Consider the following 16,712-nt stretch of genomic DNA (forward strand, 5'->3'; position numbering starts at 1 on the left):
ATGAGGACTTTTTCCCTTTTAAGGGACTCATGTCTTCGTCTGAGAGTGTTGACCTGCCAGGTAACAATTTTTCACCCCCGTTATTATTTAACTTTCCCTTATCTAGTAATTCTTCCCTACCTGCTTTGCCTAATCCTAGCCCAAATGTTTCTTGTTCTATCCCACAAGTCACGACCTCTATCCCACAAGTTTCGACCTCTGTCCCATGTTCAGACTCCCTTCATGATTCCACCACCGTGCCAAATACAAACTTGTCCCCTGTTGAACCTAGCCGAAGTTTAGGAACCTCCCTTCAACCCAATGAGCAAGTATTAGTGGATTCTCAACCTGTGCATATTGATGAACCTAGTACTACGGGTCATTCCATGACTACTCGATTCAAGTCAGGGGTTATCAAACCTAACCCTAAGTATGCTATGCATGTTGCCGTTGATTCTGTGTCTGTTGAACCTACTTGTTACAGCCAGGCAGTCAACCATGAGGAATGGCGATATGCAATGGTCCAGGAGTTCAATGCTTTACAACGGTGTGGGACGTGGACTTTAGTTCCATTTCATCATACCATGAATGTGCTTCCCAATGGGTGTTCAAGATTAAAAGAAGAGCTGATGGTACTATCGAGCGTCACAAAGCTCGTTTAGTAGCCAATGGCTTTCACCAGAAAGCTGGGGTGGATTATAATGAGACGTTCAGTCCCGTGGTTAAGCACACCACCATTCGGTTTGTCTTGAGTCTTGCCGTGTCCAAGAAATGGCCTGTGCGCTAACTCGATGTGCAAAATGCGTTTTTGCATGGCCATTTATCTGAAGATGTGTTCATGCGTCAACCTTCAGGTTTCATTGATCAGCAGTTTCCCAACCATGTCTGTAAGTTGCAACGTTCACTTTATGGTTTAAAACAAGCGCCTAGGGCTTGGTTTTAACGGTTTTCGGATTTTTTACTTCAACTCGGTTTTGAAGAATCCACCTGTGACTACAGTTTGTTTGTCTTCAATAAACGAGGTGTCTATCTTCTCCTGTTAGTCTATGTCGATGACATCTTAATTACAGGAAATAGTTCTACTCAAATGGCAAATTTGATAAAGAAACTTGGCAGTTTGTTTTCCATGAAGGACTTGGGACCATTGAATTATTTCCTGGGTATTGAGGTCCAATATAATGGTGATTCCATGCATCTCAGTCAGTCTAAGTATGCCTTAGACTTACTCACTCGAACTAAGTTTACTGATGTCAAACCTATTTCTACTCCGGTGGTGACTGGTCAGAAATTGAGTGCACATGTTGGTGATCCCCATGAGCATCCAGAAATGTATCGTAGTGTTGTTGGTGCTTTACAGTATCTAACACTAACTCGGCCTGATTTGTCGTACGCTGTAAATCAGGTGTGCCAGTTCATGCATTCACCAAAGAACACACATTGGGCAGCGGTTAAACGCATACTTCGTTACTTAAAAGCAACGTTTAGTCATGGCTTAATATATCGACCTGAAGATGCCACCTTAACAGCCTATTCTGATGCAGACTATGCAGGTAACCCTGATACTCGTCATTCTACTGGAGGCTTCTGTATTTATTTGGGCTCAAACCTTGTGTCCTGGAGCTCGAAGAAGCAGAAGACTGTCTCAAGATCGAGTGCCGAGGCGGAGTACCGGCAATTGGCTTATACTGCCGCTGAGCTCTCATGGTTACGATCGTTATATCGTGATCTCCATTTGCACTTGGTTCGACCAGTTATATGGTGTGATAATGTCTCCTCGATTGCTCTTGCTTCCAATCCCGTTTTTCATTCCAGAACCAAGCATTTGGAAGTTGATTTTCATTATGTTCGTGAGAAAGTTGTTCGTGGGCAGCTTTTGGTTCATTATGTCTGTTCTCAGGACCAACTGGCTGACATTTTTACCAAAGGGTTATCTTCGTCAAGGTTTAAATTTCTGGTTTCCAAGCTTCCAGTTGTCTCCCCACCAGTAAGCTTGCGGGGGGCTGTTAGATGAAGTCCACCTCAGGGTACTTCTCCCGTGCATTAAGTGTTAAAGATGCTCCTCATGCAGTGCACTGTGCTTTACAGTTTGCACTGTGCTTTACAGACTGGAAAATGGTTTACCACCTAAGGATGTATGATTATGCATAGTGGACAGCAAGGATGCCACTTCCAGTTGGTTTGTTTATTTGCATGCGTATGTAGTAAAACTGTATATAAAACTCTGCTGCAATTGCAGCAGATAATATTCAAGACAACAGATTGGATCCAATCTTACAAAAACAAGCTCATCAAACAAATTTTTGAGTTGTGAATTGAAAAATAGTTTTTAAGTTAAAAATTTTAAAACTCAAATAGAATACCAAATAAGTCCTCAGAGTACTAATAACAACATTCGAAAAATAACTCTTCTTCTCATATTCTAAATCAAAACAAAAAGGCAGTCAAAGCCTTGATATGCTTCTCACCGAGTGTCGATGAAAACACAATTGTATCAGAGTTATGAGTATTTCCAAGTCCCCATGGAAGAAATAAGGATAAATTGGATTAATGATCCCCGTGGTGAGAGGGTAATCGGAAGGTAGCTTTCGTGGTGAAAAAATTCGGATTTAAACCCTCGTTATGAACTCTGTTAGGATTTTTCAAAATTAACATCTTCCTCGTCTATCTGTTAATCCATTCAACGTTCATAAGCAAAAAAGAAAAAAACTCATTCATCCAAGGCTATGAATTCGTTGATCCATTCTTCGATTCCATTACCATTTGAGAAAAAATGATTGGCTAAAAAGACGAAATTGGAGAATCGCACGTCGGCCGGCAACGGAAAGTTACGACCTTTCAACAAGAACAAAACCCCGTAAGCTCATCTGCGTCACTGCATGCTACTCTCTCTCTCTCTCTCTCTCCAGAACTCACACCCTCTGCATGCTCTTCTCTCTCTCTCGCACTCTCTCTTTGCCATTTCTGCAAAGCAGAACAATATTCGTCTCTGTTTTTACCAAATGGGTTCTGGTTTTCTGCAAATGTACAGAGGAAAGAGAAGCACGGAGAACAAATCACAGCGCTGCAGCAGCTCGTTTCAACCTACGGCAGGGTGGAATTGCAAAAACCCAAATCAAGCCACCCAGTTAATTATTTTTTGATAATATTTTTGCAAATTCATCGAAAATATTTTTTCTTCTTCTGGGAACTTGGAAAATTGGGTGTGTTGCAGACGGACACGGCATCGGTGCTTCACGAAGTGATGGGATACATCAGATTTCTGCAGGAGCAGGTTCAGGTGCTGTGCTCGCCTTACCCTGAACGTCTGGAGCCTCCTTCATTACCTTTACATGGAATTCCCTGATTAATGGACAAAAGATGTTTGAATGGAATCGAAGCATGGATTAACGAATTCACAGTCTTGGATTAATAAGTTTTTTTCTCTTTCAGTTATGAAGATTGAATGAGTTAACAGATAGATAAGAAATATGTTAATTTTAAGTTTAAATCTTAACAGAGTTGACCACGAGAGTTTAAATCTGATTTTTTTTACCACGGAACTATCTTCCGATCACTCTCTCACCACGAAGACCTTTAATCAAATTTAACGAAGAAATAATTCAACATAATAAAGTCGGAAATGTGTACGTTGGGGATTAAATGAAATGAAATTCAATAAAAGAACAATTCTTTTTTAAAGAATTATTGATAAAGGACATAACTTTGAACAATCCCTTTTATTAATCGATTAATTAATGTCTTTGTTTCAATTGTCTTTTTCCCTATTTCGTTTCTTTGACAAAACTTTACTAGATCAATCATTTTCAGATGTACCATTTCCACAACTGAATTTGTATTTATAAAACTTTTTTTTCTTTTTTTTGAAAAAACAAATTTGAGTATGATATTTTAGTACCACATGTAAACTTTTCATCTACAATAATTGTGGTGACAAAATTTCGTCATTTTTCAGATTTGATGAAATTGTAGTTACAAAACAAATAACGTTTTTTAATCAAGACCAAAGCGACACACGCGCTCACAAGGTGAGTGGAGGGGTTGGCTAAATATCCGATACTCAATTCAGTTACTCTAAAAATAGAGACGGAGTTTAAGTTTTAAGTGCATAACAAAAGCTTACCAAAAATTAGCATAGATAAAATATTTATAAAGAGATGGCCGGCCTAGGCATTACCTGCACATCCTTATGCCACTCCTACTTAGCGGTTTTGATGTGTAACCGATTAGCTATATACTCGTTATGTGACGAAAGATACAAATACAATCGAAGAATCTCTACCATTTATCCACATCATTGCATTATCAGTTTCTTCTTCCCCATTGAAATTTCAAAATGATGCAAAAATCTATGGTGACCACTAAACTTTTCCTTGTGCCCACCTCATCCTTCCACCCAAAAGCTCCTTTCTTTCCTTTTCACACAAATACCCTTTTATCTATATTCTACCACACGCACACACCCTCACACACAAGCAAAACTTCTACAAAAACCCTACAAACGAGAATAACTTACATATAATGAATTTATATCACCGCGATATCTCAGTTTAATAATACATTGTTATGTGAAGAGAAACATACACAATAATATATTATTAGAGCAAAATATAATATAACGATGAACACATTATACGTAAGTTATTTTCTTTACCTCACGTGACTAAACTCCAACACCATCCCACCTCGCTTTTCCAATCATACACCATCACCAGATATATCCGACGCTTCGCCGTAGCTTATCCTACACCCTCCTGCCCTCTTTACCAACTGGGTCTGGCGATGATTACACGCGCTGAAGCAGAAGGTGGGATGCCATCGGACAGCTATTTATTAAAAACATCAAATATTTAATGTACTAAAATGCCATGCCTGGTCCCTCTCAACTCAAACACTCAAATGTAGTGTGTATGTGCATCTCACTCGCACGTGCCGCATTATCTCTCTCTCTGTGACTTTTCTTTCCACTCAAACAAAACCACTTCTCTCTCTCTCTCTCTCTCTCTCTCTCTCTCTCTCACCCCGTGCTTCTGCAAAAACCGGTTGCAGCTGTAGTTCTGATCCTGAAGTGGGGTTTCAATGAAAGGGGAGGGGAAGATGGTGTTTAAGTCAAAGATGAAATGGGTTGGACTGGTTGGTCTGTTTCTTTCAGCAATCTCTCTCTTTGTGCACTTTCTGCTGGCCAGATTCACAGAAGGGGCTGCTGCTTCAGAGTTCCACTCCTCCATCACAATCTTCCCCAGAAGAGCCATTGGTGACAGCTTGAATTTCTCCAAGACTGTACGTTTCACTTAACCCCCCCCCCCCCCCCCCACATCAAAGATCTCATCTTTCTCAAGTTCATCTGCTCTGCTTAACTGCTCTCTCTCTCCTCTCACTCTCTCTTTCTCTCTCATGTTTTTGTGGAGTTTGAGTCCTGGGTGTGTTTCTGTTTCTGGGTTATGTTTGTTTTGTTGTTTTCTTCTGGTAAAGTATTGTTCTTGCTCTGAAAGTGGCAATCATTGTTGTTTTTGTGACATTGATTTTTTTGGGGATTTTTGTCTTCGATATTATGGGAAATTCAGAAAGAAAATGTTTTGTTGGTTTTCTGAAATCGGTTTGGTTTGAGCGTGTGAATTTAGTGTGGATCCGTTTTTTTTGTTTTTTATATCAATTATGTTATTTATCAATTTTGTTGGTTTTCTGAAATCAGTTTTACTAATCCTTCTACTTTGGTGTGCGTGCAGAGTCCAATGTATAGAAGGCTATGGGGTCCGGTTCGGCATCTCGAATCTTTGCAGCCGAATGCAAATCCCAGAGGACATTACGCCGGTTAGCCTGCTTTTCATCTTGCTATAGTGATTTCGATATTGGTTTGATGCTTTCTGGAGGCTTATGTTGGACACTTATTTCGGTTTAAGGACTTTCTCTGCAGAATCAATGCTACCAAAAAGGTTGATGATAACACTTCTTTCTCTTAAGAAAAAGAAAGTTTAAAATCTTACTTTATGTCGGATTGTAAATTTAACACAACCGGTGGGGTCCTTGGTTTAACTTGATCAGTGTAATTATAATCGTGATTAGCCCAGAAGGATATGCTTTATGTTTAAAATTTTGTGTATGGAAACCTTGAAATTTGTATTCAGGATGTTTGTTTATCTATTTGAATTGTGAACAAATATGGAATCATTCTAAAGTGAAATGTGTTTGTGTGTCACAGAACCCGATTCAGATACCAGCGGGTTTATCTTTGTCAGGATACAAGGTGGATTTCATGAGATCAGGAATTCGGTAAGGGGGTCATGGTTTAATAGCATTTTCTCGATTGTATTCAATTGTCTTATAAGTTTACAGCTGCAGCATCTTATTGTTTTTTCAGATATGTGATGTAGTTGTGGTTTCTCGGTTTCTTAATGCAACGTTAGTGATTCCTGAGATCCAATCGACCACAAGCAGCAAGGGCATAAGGTTTACCTTTTTGGACAATTATTATAATCTCGGCTTTGTTTGTTCGTGCCCTAAATTGATGTATTCAGTACTTATTGTTTGTGTCTTATGGTTTTACGTAGCTCTCAGTTTAAAAGTTTTGCCTATCTCTACAATGAGGACCAATTCATGGCAGCCTTGTCAAAAGACGTCAAAGTTGTGAAGATGCTTCCCCAAAATCTTAAAGGGCAAAGGAGAAAAAAGAACATTCCAGTGTTTAAAGCGCCTTACTCTGCTTCACCATATTACTACAAGAACAATGTTCTTCCAATTTTGAAGAAGCATTTAGTAGTTGAACTAGTTGTGTCTGACGGTGGATGCTTGCAGGTAACAGTGTCTGCTCTCTCTATTGCACTGTACTCATAACTTGAGTCCGTGGAAGTGAGTATTATATTTCTTCGTTTAATGATATAACTGTTACTACCTTGTTTTGGATGTAATGTAGGCTATCCTGCCACCCGATCTTGAAGAGTATCAGAGGCTGAGATGTAGGGTTGCTTTTCACGCCCTTAGGTTCCGACAGGAGGTCCAGGAGCTTGCCACCGAAATTTTACAAAGGTCAACCACCAGCATCCATTTACTCTCTCTCTCTCTCTCTCTCAATGTGTGGTATCTAATTTTTTCTCATCAGCATGGCTTTTCACGTATAATATTTTCTACCTCTTTAGATTAAAGGCTCCTGGACAGCCATTCATAGCATTTGACCCTGGCATGACCCGGGAGGCTTTGGCATATCATGGTTGTGCTGAACTCTTTCAGGTATTTGCTTTGAATCATTCATAGGCTCATAGCATTTGACCCTGGACTGCATCATATATTATTCTTTTGGAACTCTTTCATAGCGTTTGATTTTCATATGTTTGTCTTCCGAAGGATGTACACACGGAACTCATTCAACACAAAAGACAATGGATGATAAAACGTGGAATTGTCAAGGGAAAGCTTTCGGTGAATTCTGCAAAACAACGCCTTAAAGGTTCTTGCCCCCTAATGCCAGAAGAGGTAAGATGCGATGTGGCTACAAAACAAAAGTAATGTTCATAATGGCGATGAAGTAAATATTATAAAGTTGGTTGTAATATATACTGCAAGTCTATTTAGCATTGAATTAACTCGCCAAAAATATTGTCTACATCCTTTAATAAGAAATGACTTCTTAGAGCATCTCCAAAGGAGATGTCAAAAGATAAATGTCAAATGTTAATTTGATGGCTGACGTGGTAATGTCAAATTTTCTCTACTGCCAACTCATATGGTTTTTTTGTTATAAATGATATTTGTAGGACCCATTTTAAAAAGAAATCAATTAAAATAAATTTCAAAGATCTATAATTGGTGCATTAATGGGACCCACAATAAAATAATTAAAAATTATTGACATCACCTTTTCTCATATGTCAATCCACATAGATTGACATATCGGTTGGAGCTTGCTCTTACCTTCAAATTTGATTACATGACATTCCACTTAGGATTTGACATCTCCTTGGAGATGGTCTTATTGAACCTTTTGTCTATGTTCCTTGAATTTCTACAGATTGGTATTATTCTTCGTGCATATGGGTACTTGTGGGACACAATAATATATGTCTCGGGGGGAGAAATCTTTGGTGGCCAAAGGACGTTGATCCCTCTTCGTGCAATGTTTGAAAATGTCGTTGATAGGACTTCCCTCAGCATGCCTTGGGAGCTTAGTAGGATGTATGGTCGCGAAGCTAACCTAGTCGATCGCAATCCCAGGAGTCCACCAATGATTGAGGAAGAGATGAAAATTGAGGCATGGAAAAATGCAGGCCCTCGTCCTCGCCCACTTCCACCACCCCCAGCCAGGCCCAAATCCTATAATATTGAAGGTTGGTGGGGTTGGGTAGCGGAGAGTGATAACGAGCCTGATAGTACAGTTATTGAATTGAGGACCAATGCTCATAAACTTCTGTGGGAAGCAATTGATTATGTGATATGCGTTGAAGCTGATGTGTTTATCCCTGGATTTGATTTTGATGGTAAGGGACACCCAAATTTTGCGAGCTTGGTAATGGGACACCGACTCTATCAATCAGCTGAATCAAAGACATACAGACCAGACAGGTACGCAGCTTCATCTGGACATACGTGTTTGCTCATTTGCATGATTAATAAATGGAAGGTCTTTCACTGTTTGTAGTTATTTTATGACATAAACTATGCATGTAAAATTTTCTCATATCGGGATCAGGATATGAGATTTGAAACATTTGAGCTGTTAGATTAAATACATTGTAGTTTATTTTTCATTTTTCTTTCAAAGCTTGATGTGTTTATGGACGCATACTGACGAGCGGCTAGTGAGCACAATTTGGTCAATACACAGCTTTTTGTGATCATTAACCGCAAACTAAAAGTACTATGTGTATCTATATATTGAGAAATTGCTGTATTCGGTTGCTCCCTTGATGACGAATGTCTGTGTTTTCTCAAAAATTCATTTTGTGTTTTTCTGAATGCAGAAAAGAAGTCGCCAAGCTTTTAGATGAAATTCATGACCACCTATACCACGCAAACCATACTTGGCTGATGTCAGTACGCAAGCATTTGAGAAAGAGATTAGTTGATGGATTAATAGAAGCTTCCGCAAGATCAAAACCGCTGTCTTTTATTTCTCATCCAGTCCCAGAATGTTCTTGCTTAAGGCAAGATCCTGCTGGAAAATCAATCAATGCCACGTCATCACCTCATGCTTCAACTCCTAGTCATTCTCAAGTTCTTTCTGCTCTTGGAGTCGTGCACTATTGCCCTGCTTGGATGGAGAATGACTTGACATTGCAGTCAAAACCAAAAGACAAGGAAAATGAAGAAACTCTAGAAGAAGACGACTCCACCTCATCGGGGTTGTTCTTCCGGAAGAATAATGGAGATCATGATGGTGGTAATGGAGACATAAGCAACAAAGAAGAAACTCAGTTGGAGGATCAAGAAGAGCTCGAGGGTGGAGAAAGGTAGCGGGCTGATTGAGTCGCATCAATGGTCTGCAGTTCTGTACATAAAATATATCTTCATTAGTATGATCCAAGCAAGTTTGGAATCATCTCCAACTCCAGTTTCAAACGGGAAATGCAAGTTTTCTAACTGGGGTTCAAGAACACGAGTGACCGAACTAATTTGGCCATCTTTGAAGCACTCACTCAACTCTATTGGATTGTTTAAGCCTCTTTTATGTAAATTATAGTCATTATTTAACCCCCACAGCCAATTTTGATGTAAGCTGATATGTTCTGTATGAAATTATAGCTTTAGATTATCTCCTTCGGGAAATCTCTATTGTTTCTATAAGATTTTTTACTCTTCTTCAGACTGATACAAGTATTGAAGTTTGTCAAGAGCAGAAGGGTAAATGTCTTTGTTAGACTTCAATTAATTCTTTCCATATCTTTGTCAGAAAGTGTTCACCACTACCTACTCTACTCATTCGAGAGAAAAAACTTGTGCAGGGACGTCTGAACCGGGACAACTTTCAAACCAGGTGAAATCAATGTGTAGTCGGGTGAGATTAAAATACAGGTCTTATGTTCTTACATAAGATAGGTTGCACGAACACTCTGAAACCTCGAAGTACCAAGAATGTCGGACATGCTGACACGCCCCTTGGACACGGCATGAGCTTTTTGGTAAATTTAAAAAAAGTGAATAAGTTGATTTATTTAATTGGATGTGTATTGTTTTTAATAAATATAAATTTATTATATCTTAATCGCCATGTCTATTTTCTTATTTTTTTTAAATTTACGGTATCATCATGTCTATATATCGTGTGTTGTTATATTTGTGTCGTGTCGCAACACAGTACCGGAGTTCTTCACCTCGTTCAGATATGAATTCCACGCATTGGTCAAATTTTTTTTCTTGGTCAAAGTTGACGTGGGGCCTTAGAAAGATACATAAGTGGGTTTAAAGCTCATGTAGGTTAATCTTTGTTTGCCTCTCAAGAAAATCTGTGGGTTCCCAGAAATTGCTCAGAAATATGGGAGACATGGGTCAAAACTTGAGCTCCAAGAATACTAAGCTATATAAAAGCAAAGATAGAAGTCCAAGTAGCAGCAACAAAACCAGGAAAAACAACAATCTCATCAGCTCCTTGCCTTCCTTGTTGAATATTATTCATTTCCTTCTACTTCTCCAATTTGAAAGCCTCTTTTCAGACCAAGTTAAGATCAGAATCATGAGTAAGAATACGGCGAGTTCGTTCATGTCCTTGTTGGGGTTGTTGTCCCGTTGCTTTGGTGGAGAGACGATGCGTTCAAGGAGCGGAAGGCGGGAGGATGGACCGGAGGCGTGGAATGTGGCCGCTGCTAAGCACTTCTCATCTGCCCAGAAAGTAAGAATGGGCTAGTTTGGACTTGAACTTGAGGCGTGCCAAAGGCTCAACCATATGAATCTCAACTTGTTACAAACATTGCCAAGGAAGAAGGGTACTATGGATCTCTCACTTGAAGCCTAAGAGATCTTTTGGAAGTTAATTGTTATGTGAAGGGATAACAACACACTTTTTTTCTTCTGGACAAGATTAAACAGAAGTGTGTAAGAGAGAAAAAAAAAGGCGTGGTAATTATTTTCCGTTGTTATGATCCAATGTTAGAAGAATTATCTGAGATATGTAATGAAACGCATCAACTGTCGCACTATTGATGTATGAAGAATAAGATTAGTGTAAAATATTATCTCAAATGATCACCTTTTAGTTATATGGAAACATGGTGAAGTACTTGAAGCTCGGTTGGTTAATAACATTCATTTTTGTACTTGAATAGTCATTTCTCCACTCCCCCATTCCCAACATCACTTGTATCATTAAAAAAATGGCTTTTTATCACAAATAGTTCTCAAAATTGACTTACACCATCAAGATGGTCCCTGAAATTGAAAATCAATCAATATCGTCTCTGAAAATAGTTGGTGCAAATGAATGTCATCCTTTCCTTTGAGTTCTGTTAAAAAATCTGTTACTACGCTGATGTGGCACATTATGGTCCCCCACTCCAATGTTATAATGACATGTAAATTAGAAAAACAAAATTAATTTTTTAATTAACCCTTTACCTTAATTAAATAGAAAAAAAAACAAAATGAAAAATGAAAAATGAAATGAAAAAAAAAAACATGAGGTTCGGCTTGATACAAACCAATATCCCAAAAAAAAAAAATAGTACAAAGATTCCTAAATTTAATCTCTACATTCTTTAAAATTGTACAAAAATTAACTTGATAGACAAAGCCAGGGAGAAAGACATCACAATTTGATGAAGGAGAAGATGAGATGGACTTTGGAGAGAGAGAGTCACTAGAACTGGAGCAACAAAGATGAATCCGTGGCTAGATGAGTGAAAAGATGAAGAGTCGCAGCGCATGAATGCTTAGGTTTTTTTATTGGGAAAATAGAGGTTAGAGGGTGAGATGATTGGATAAATGATTAGAGAAAAAAAATATAAAGTGCATATATAATGATAATAATACCTAATTATATATAAATGAATAATAAATTATATAATATTAATAGTAGTGGTACGGTATTGTATACCACTGGTAATGGTTTTGAATACCATTACCGTACCAAAAATGTATTGTACAGTACAAATATCTTACCATTAACAATTGTACAAATATTTTGGCACAACTTTGATATGGTACAGTTGATATGATAATTTGACAAAAAATTTCATCCCTGCCCATTATCACGCGGGCAATATAAAACAAATGAGGACCAATTAGGCGCGATGGCGGGCGGGTCACGGTATACATAAGGGCGCCCACTATAAGAATGAATTTAATTAATAAATTAATATTAATTGTGAGAATAATTGAGATTAAAACATTTAATAATTTAATTAATCTTAAGGTCTCAATTTTAAAAAATTAATGATTTAGGAATAGAAAGAGTAGGAGCCGCCACGTAGGGCTCCAAATTTTCAGGGTTGTCTTACTGTAACGTTGTCGCAGAAACAAAAACGCCAAAACGACAACGCATCAACACAAAACGGCACAAAAAGCTCCACCACCAACACCAGACCCTTTTTCCGCTATTTCCAGCTCCGTCGGACCCAATTCGGGCGCCCACCTTGGTCCCGGACCTCCGCATTTCCACCATCGCCACCGCCACCTCTCACTCTCTCACCGCGCCCTCCTCCGAGTTCCTCAGTACTCTCTCTCTCTCTGTAAAATTGGCTTCGTTTTTTGTTTATTTATTTATTTATGTAATTTTGGGAAATTTATTTATTATTTGGCAGCCGGAGATGGCGAAACCTTCGAAGGGCCACCACGATGAATTTGAAGACGACGATGAGGTGTCTCATGGAGGTTTCTCTCTCTCTCTCTCTCTCTCTCTCTCTCTCTCTCTCTGTGAGCTAGGCTAGTAGTAACTGCCTTGGTTTTTATTTTATTTTTGAAAAAAATGAAGAATTTTTATTTTATTTAAAAAATAATAGTAACTGGGGAGTGGATGAAGCTAACGAGGAGTTGATAGGGGAATTTGCAGTGAAGGTAGAAGGGCAAGGCAGGGAGAAGAACCGCTCCAAGCATTCCGAAACCGAGCAGCGTAGGAGGAGCAAGATTAATGAGAGGCAAGCTCTCCAAGCTCAAAGCTTTACCCTTTTTTTTTATTCAAACACTCCTTTAATTGTTCCTTTTCAATTATGGTTTATAGTATTCGATTTTCCGTGTTGCCTGAACTCGAAAATTTTCTGATTCGAATAAGTAGAGGGAAATTGCCACAATGTATCTTCTGGAAAAGTTGAGAGTATATTTCTGTTGATGTTATACTCAAATTATGAGTTGTTGAATTAAAGTGAAGTGAATTTTTTTTCTTAAAAATCGAAACTTTACGATTACCAAATTCTTCAAAATGTTGGAGCTTCCAGGCAAACAATCTCCATGCCTATTTGGCTATCTGAAACTGAATTTGCGAATTATTCATGCTAGTTAGCAAATTTGAGTATCGAGTACCAAGTGCTTATTCATTTTGTGTTGAATTTTAATTGCAGTCTTCCCTCCCATCTTGTTCTCATGTTCGGTTAGATTGTTAGTCGTGTGGAAGTTTTGTCCTTTAAATACTTTTGTATCTTTCTTTGCTGCTGTTTATGCCATGTGGGTGTTTTTGTTCTAGTAGCATGGGCATAAACTCTTCACTCACCTGGGCAATATGTATTTCTGAGGCAGATTTCAGATGTTGAGAGATATCATTCCCCAAAATGATCAGAAAAGAGATAAGGCTTCATTGTTGTTGGAGGTAAGCATTCCAATCATGTTCGTAATATTGTATCCTCATTGTCATTTTATTTTGGTTGAATGTGTTCAGCACCATGTTGAAATATTACTGTACATATTTGCAGGTTATAGAGTATATACAATTTTTACAGGAGAAGGTAAATTTGTATGAGGGGTCGTACCAAGGATGGAGTCCAGAGCCAACAAAACTGGTGCCATGGGTAAAATTCTAATGCTTCATATCTGTGTCTTAGTGTGCAGTAGTGTTTTGCATGTGTTATGGTGTTGGACTCAACTCTTTATCACCTTTGTATTGCTTTGTCAATTTCTATTGGTGTTACTTCGATGCCTGAAAAAAGTGAAAGTACTTGTTTTGGATGCTAGAGGGCATGAGTACGTGCATTGGATATCTGTTGTACCCTTAAATAATGACATGTATATGGTGCATGAGACCAACACCACACACAACAATTGCAACATGCACCCAAATCCAGGCAGAGAGGCTCTTTTACTGTTACTGGGAGAACAAAATCTTACCAGAGATAACTCTGACCCTATATATTTTTGGGCTTATTTAGGAATTTTGGAGGTTACTTCTGACTTTAAGAAATAGTATGGGTAGCAACTGTCACGGTGTCACCAAATATATATGGATGTGCTAAGTGTATGGATTAACTGCCCTGCAGAGACTTACCGACCTCCCATTTATTTGTTTGCCACAGAAAGGTCATAACAGGTCTGGAGAAAATTTTGCAGATCAGTCTCAAGTTATGAACGATGGTTCGGGTCATGAGAATAATGTGGTTGTCTCACCAGCAATGCTCCCAAACTCTCAAAACTCAGTGGAATCTAACTTGGGCTCTGCTGTTGCTTACAAAGCACTGGATCACATCGCTGGGCTAGCTACTCAATCAGTGCCTAATGTGCAACAACAAAGCATCTTTGACTCTGTTGGGAGTGGAGTACCCACACAGCCCTTGCAGGAATCTATTACTGATGCTCAGAACATGGCTTGTCAACCCCAATTCCCATCGTGGGCGGGTATAACATCTTCAACCGTATCAGATGGTAAACTGAACAAACAGGATGAACATAGTGGATCTGGTAGCACCTCGAGTGCTTACTCTCAAGGGTGAGTTCCCACGAAGATCTCTCGTTAACTTTATTGTACAGCTGCCAAGTTTTTGTTAGCATGCTTATTTTCTTGGAGTAGCAGCCATGTTTTATTGTCAAGCTTGTTTTCTGAGCTGTTATTTTTGATACAGTGGTTTTGATAAACTACATGCATGGTGCATAGCCATTATTGATTAATTATGCGCATATTGTCTTTGTAAGTTTCCCTGATCGTTTTCTATGGCAAGAGTGCTTTTTCTAGGTAGATATTTTATAAATTTGAAAGTGTTGCCATTAGAGACATGAAAATATAGTTGATTGACATATAACAAAATTGTTATAACAAATTCCCTAATGGAAATGTATCGCTGCGCTGTTTCTGAGTTGGGTTTGTGTTGCGCAGGGTTTTGAACAATCTGACGCAGGCATTGCAATCTGCTGGTCTGGACTTGTCCCTGGCCAGCATCTCTGTTCAAATGGATGTTGTGAATCGAGCAGACAGTGGGCTGACATCTGTAGCGTCTAGTTCAAAGGTTCGTTTAGGATCTTCATCCGTCGTATTAAACCCCATTGTTACTTTGGCTGCTACATCTGTTACCGATAGCTGTCTACAATCTTTCCCTCACTTTATATTTGTTTGCACAGGCACATGTGAACCAATCCATGAACAATCAAATGATGACACAGGCTCAAGTAAGTAGCTGTGATGGGGGACTTGAACTGGCGCATAAGCGGTTCAGAACAAGAGAAAGCTAGACTAGATAGTTTCTAGCTTTTCTTAAATCTGCTTATTTTTGGTTTTCGTGGTTTTATTGGGGGTGAGGGTGCTCGTGGGCGGGTGACATTTTGTTTCAAAGATTACATGGTAAACAGAACAACTAGGTTCAGGTCAGTCAATTGTATATGGTTTGTGCCCCCCTGTGCATGGAATTTCATAGATAGATTGTCAGATGTTCATTTGTTGATACCTTGAAGTTTCAGATGGATGATTCCATGCATATAGCGAGGAGCGGGTTTCTGTTCTAGTCTGCGTTTTAAAGAACTCTCTACATACATGAATTTTATCGTTAATCCTTGATGTTTCGTTGATTTGTTTGTGTGATGCCACTCATTTACCATATCTTGGTCGGATTAAGAAAGGGTGAAAGTGCTTTTTGGTAAACCGAAAGCCATTCTCATGCCTGGAAGCCATTTTGTGAGAGTTTGACAGAAAAAAGACTATCAAAACACTGGGTTTTTAATAAAAGTTGTGTTGTACTTGCTTCTAACAAAAGCCCGTTTGAGAGCTTTCAAACAACTAAAGCACTTGTGTGTGTGTGCATAGAAAATTAGAAATGCAAAGGAACCACTTCAAAAATATTTTCACAGGAAACAAAGATTAATTAAATAAATTTGACATGCTTTTAAAACGATTGGAAATGCTTTTGGTGAAATATTTTTTTACCAATTCTTAGTAAAAATACAAATAAATCGTGGAAAAACATTTGAATTGCTTCATGCAAAAAGCACATAATTAGTGCTACAAGCAGAAAGCACTTCAAGTGCTTTTGGAACTCAAAATAATTTTCTCTAAAACCCCTTTCAGTCATACAAAAGTATAACTTGATTGAAATTTTATTTTATTTGGCTACAATACTTACATGTATTTAATAAAATTACATTCTCAACTTTATGTATATTAACACAAATTATATTTGACCGTCAAATAATGAATGTATTAAATACATATAAATATTCTACATGTTTTTGAAATTTTCTATCTCCAATCCCCAATACTCAAAATTAGTTAATTAAATCTGCAACCTAATCAATATGTGGAGTAATCAAAGAGTGGATTCATGTGACAAATGGGTCCTTGTAGTTTAAATGGGTCAAAATCCATTGATGAGTTGAACGACTTTAAAGTTTGAGTCGTTTTTTGTCGT

At 38.4% G+C, this 16,712-nt stretch overlaps 3 protein-coding genes across 5 annotated transcripts; all 3 read left to right on the forward strand.

The window, feature by feature from the left end:
- Positions 1-1,066: 1,066 nt before the first annotated feature.
- LOC137709225 (uncharacterized mitochondrial protein AtMg00810-like) lies at positions 1,067-3,322 on the forward strand. The gene is made up of 3 exons (XM_068448323.1): positions 1,067-1,963; positions 3,008-3,070; positions 3,191-3,322. The coding sequence occupies exons 1-3, from the start codon at positions 1,067-1,069 to the stop codon at positions 3,320-3,322; spliced, it is 1,092 nt and encodes a 363-aa protein (XP_068304424.1).
- A 1,686-nt stretch (positions 3,323-5,008) lies between these two features.
- On the forward strand, positions 5,009-9,800 carry LOC137708590 (O-fucosyltransferase 27-like). Its single transcript, XM_068447703.1, has 10 exons — positions 5,009-5,256; positions 5,703-5,787; positions 6,176-6,246; positions 6,335-6,423; positions 6,525-6,768; positions 6,887-6,999; positions 7,110-7,200; positions 7,315-7,443; positions 7,979-8,529; positions 8,928-9,800. Exons 1-10 carry the CDS (start codon positions 5,056-5,058, stop codon positions 9,418-9,420), a joined length of 2,067 nt encoding a protein of 688 aa, XP_068303804.1. The 5' UTR covers positions 5,009-5,055; the 3' UTR covers positions 9,421-9,800.
- Positions 9,801-12,473: 2,673 nt separating this feature from the next.
- On the forward strand, positions 12,474-15,887 carry LOC137708739 (transcription factor BIM2-like). 3 transcript variants are annotated; one of them, XM_068447884.1, is made up of 8 exons: positions 12,474-12,609; positions 12,699-12,768; positions 12,935-13,031; positions 13,627-13,696; positions 13,800-13,895; positions 14,397-14,806; positions 15,191-15,320; positions 15,433-15,887. In XM_068447884.1, the coding sequence occupies exons 2-8, from the start codon at positions 12,705-12,707 to the stop codon at positions 15,541-15,543; spliced, it is 978 nt and encodes a 325-aa protein (XP_068303985.1). In that variant the 5' UTR covers positions 12,474-12,609; positions 12,699-12,704; the 3' UTR covers positions 15,544-15,887. The 3 variants fall into 3 exon arrangements, with proteins under 3 accessions (XP_068303985.1, XP_068303987.1, XP_068303988.1); XM_068447886.1 differs by having other exon boundaries at positions 12,947-13,031; positions 15,433-15,886; XM_068447887.1 differs by having other exon boundaries at positions 12,567-12,609; positions 12,897-13,031; positions 15,433-15,886.
- The last annotated feature ends 825 nt before the right edge of the window (positions 15,888-16,712 follow it).

The sequence above is a fragment of the Pyrus communis genome, chromosome 11, assembly GCF_963583255.1.
Source record: "Pyrus communis chromosome 11, drPyrComm1.1, whole genome shotgun sequence".
Taxonomy (NCBI): Eukaryota; Viridiplantae; Streptophyta; class Magnoliopsida; order Rosales; family Rosaceae; genus Pyrus; species Pyrus communis.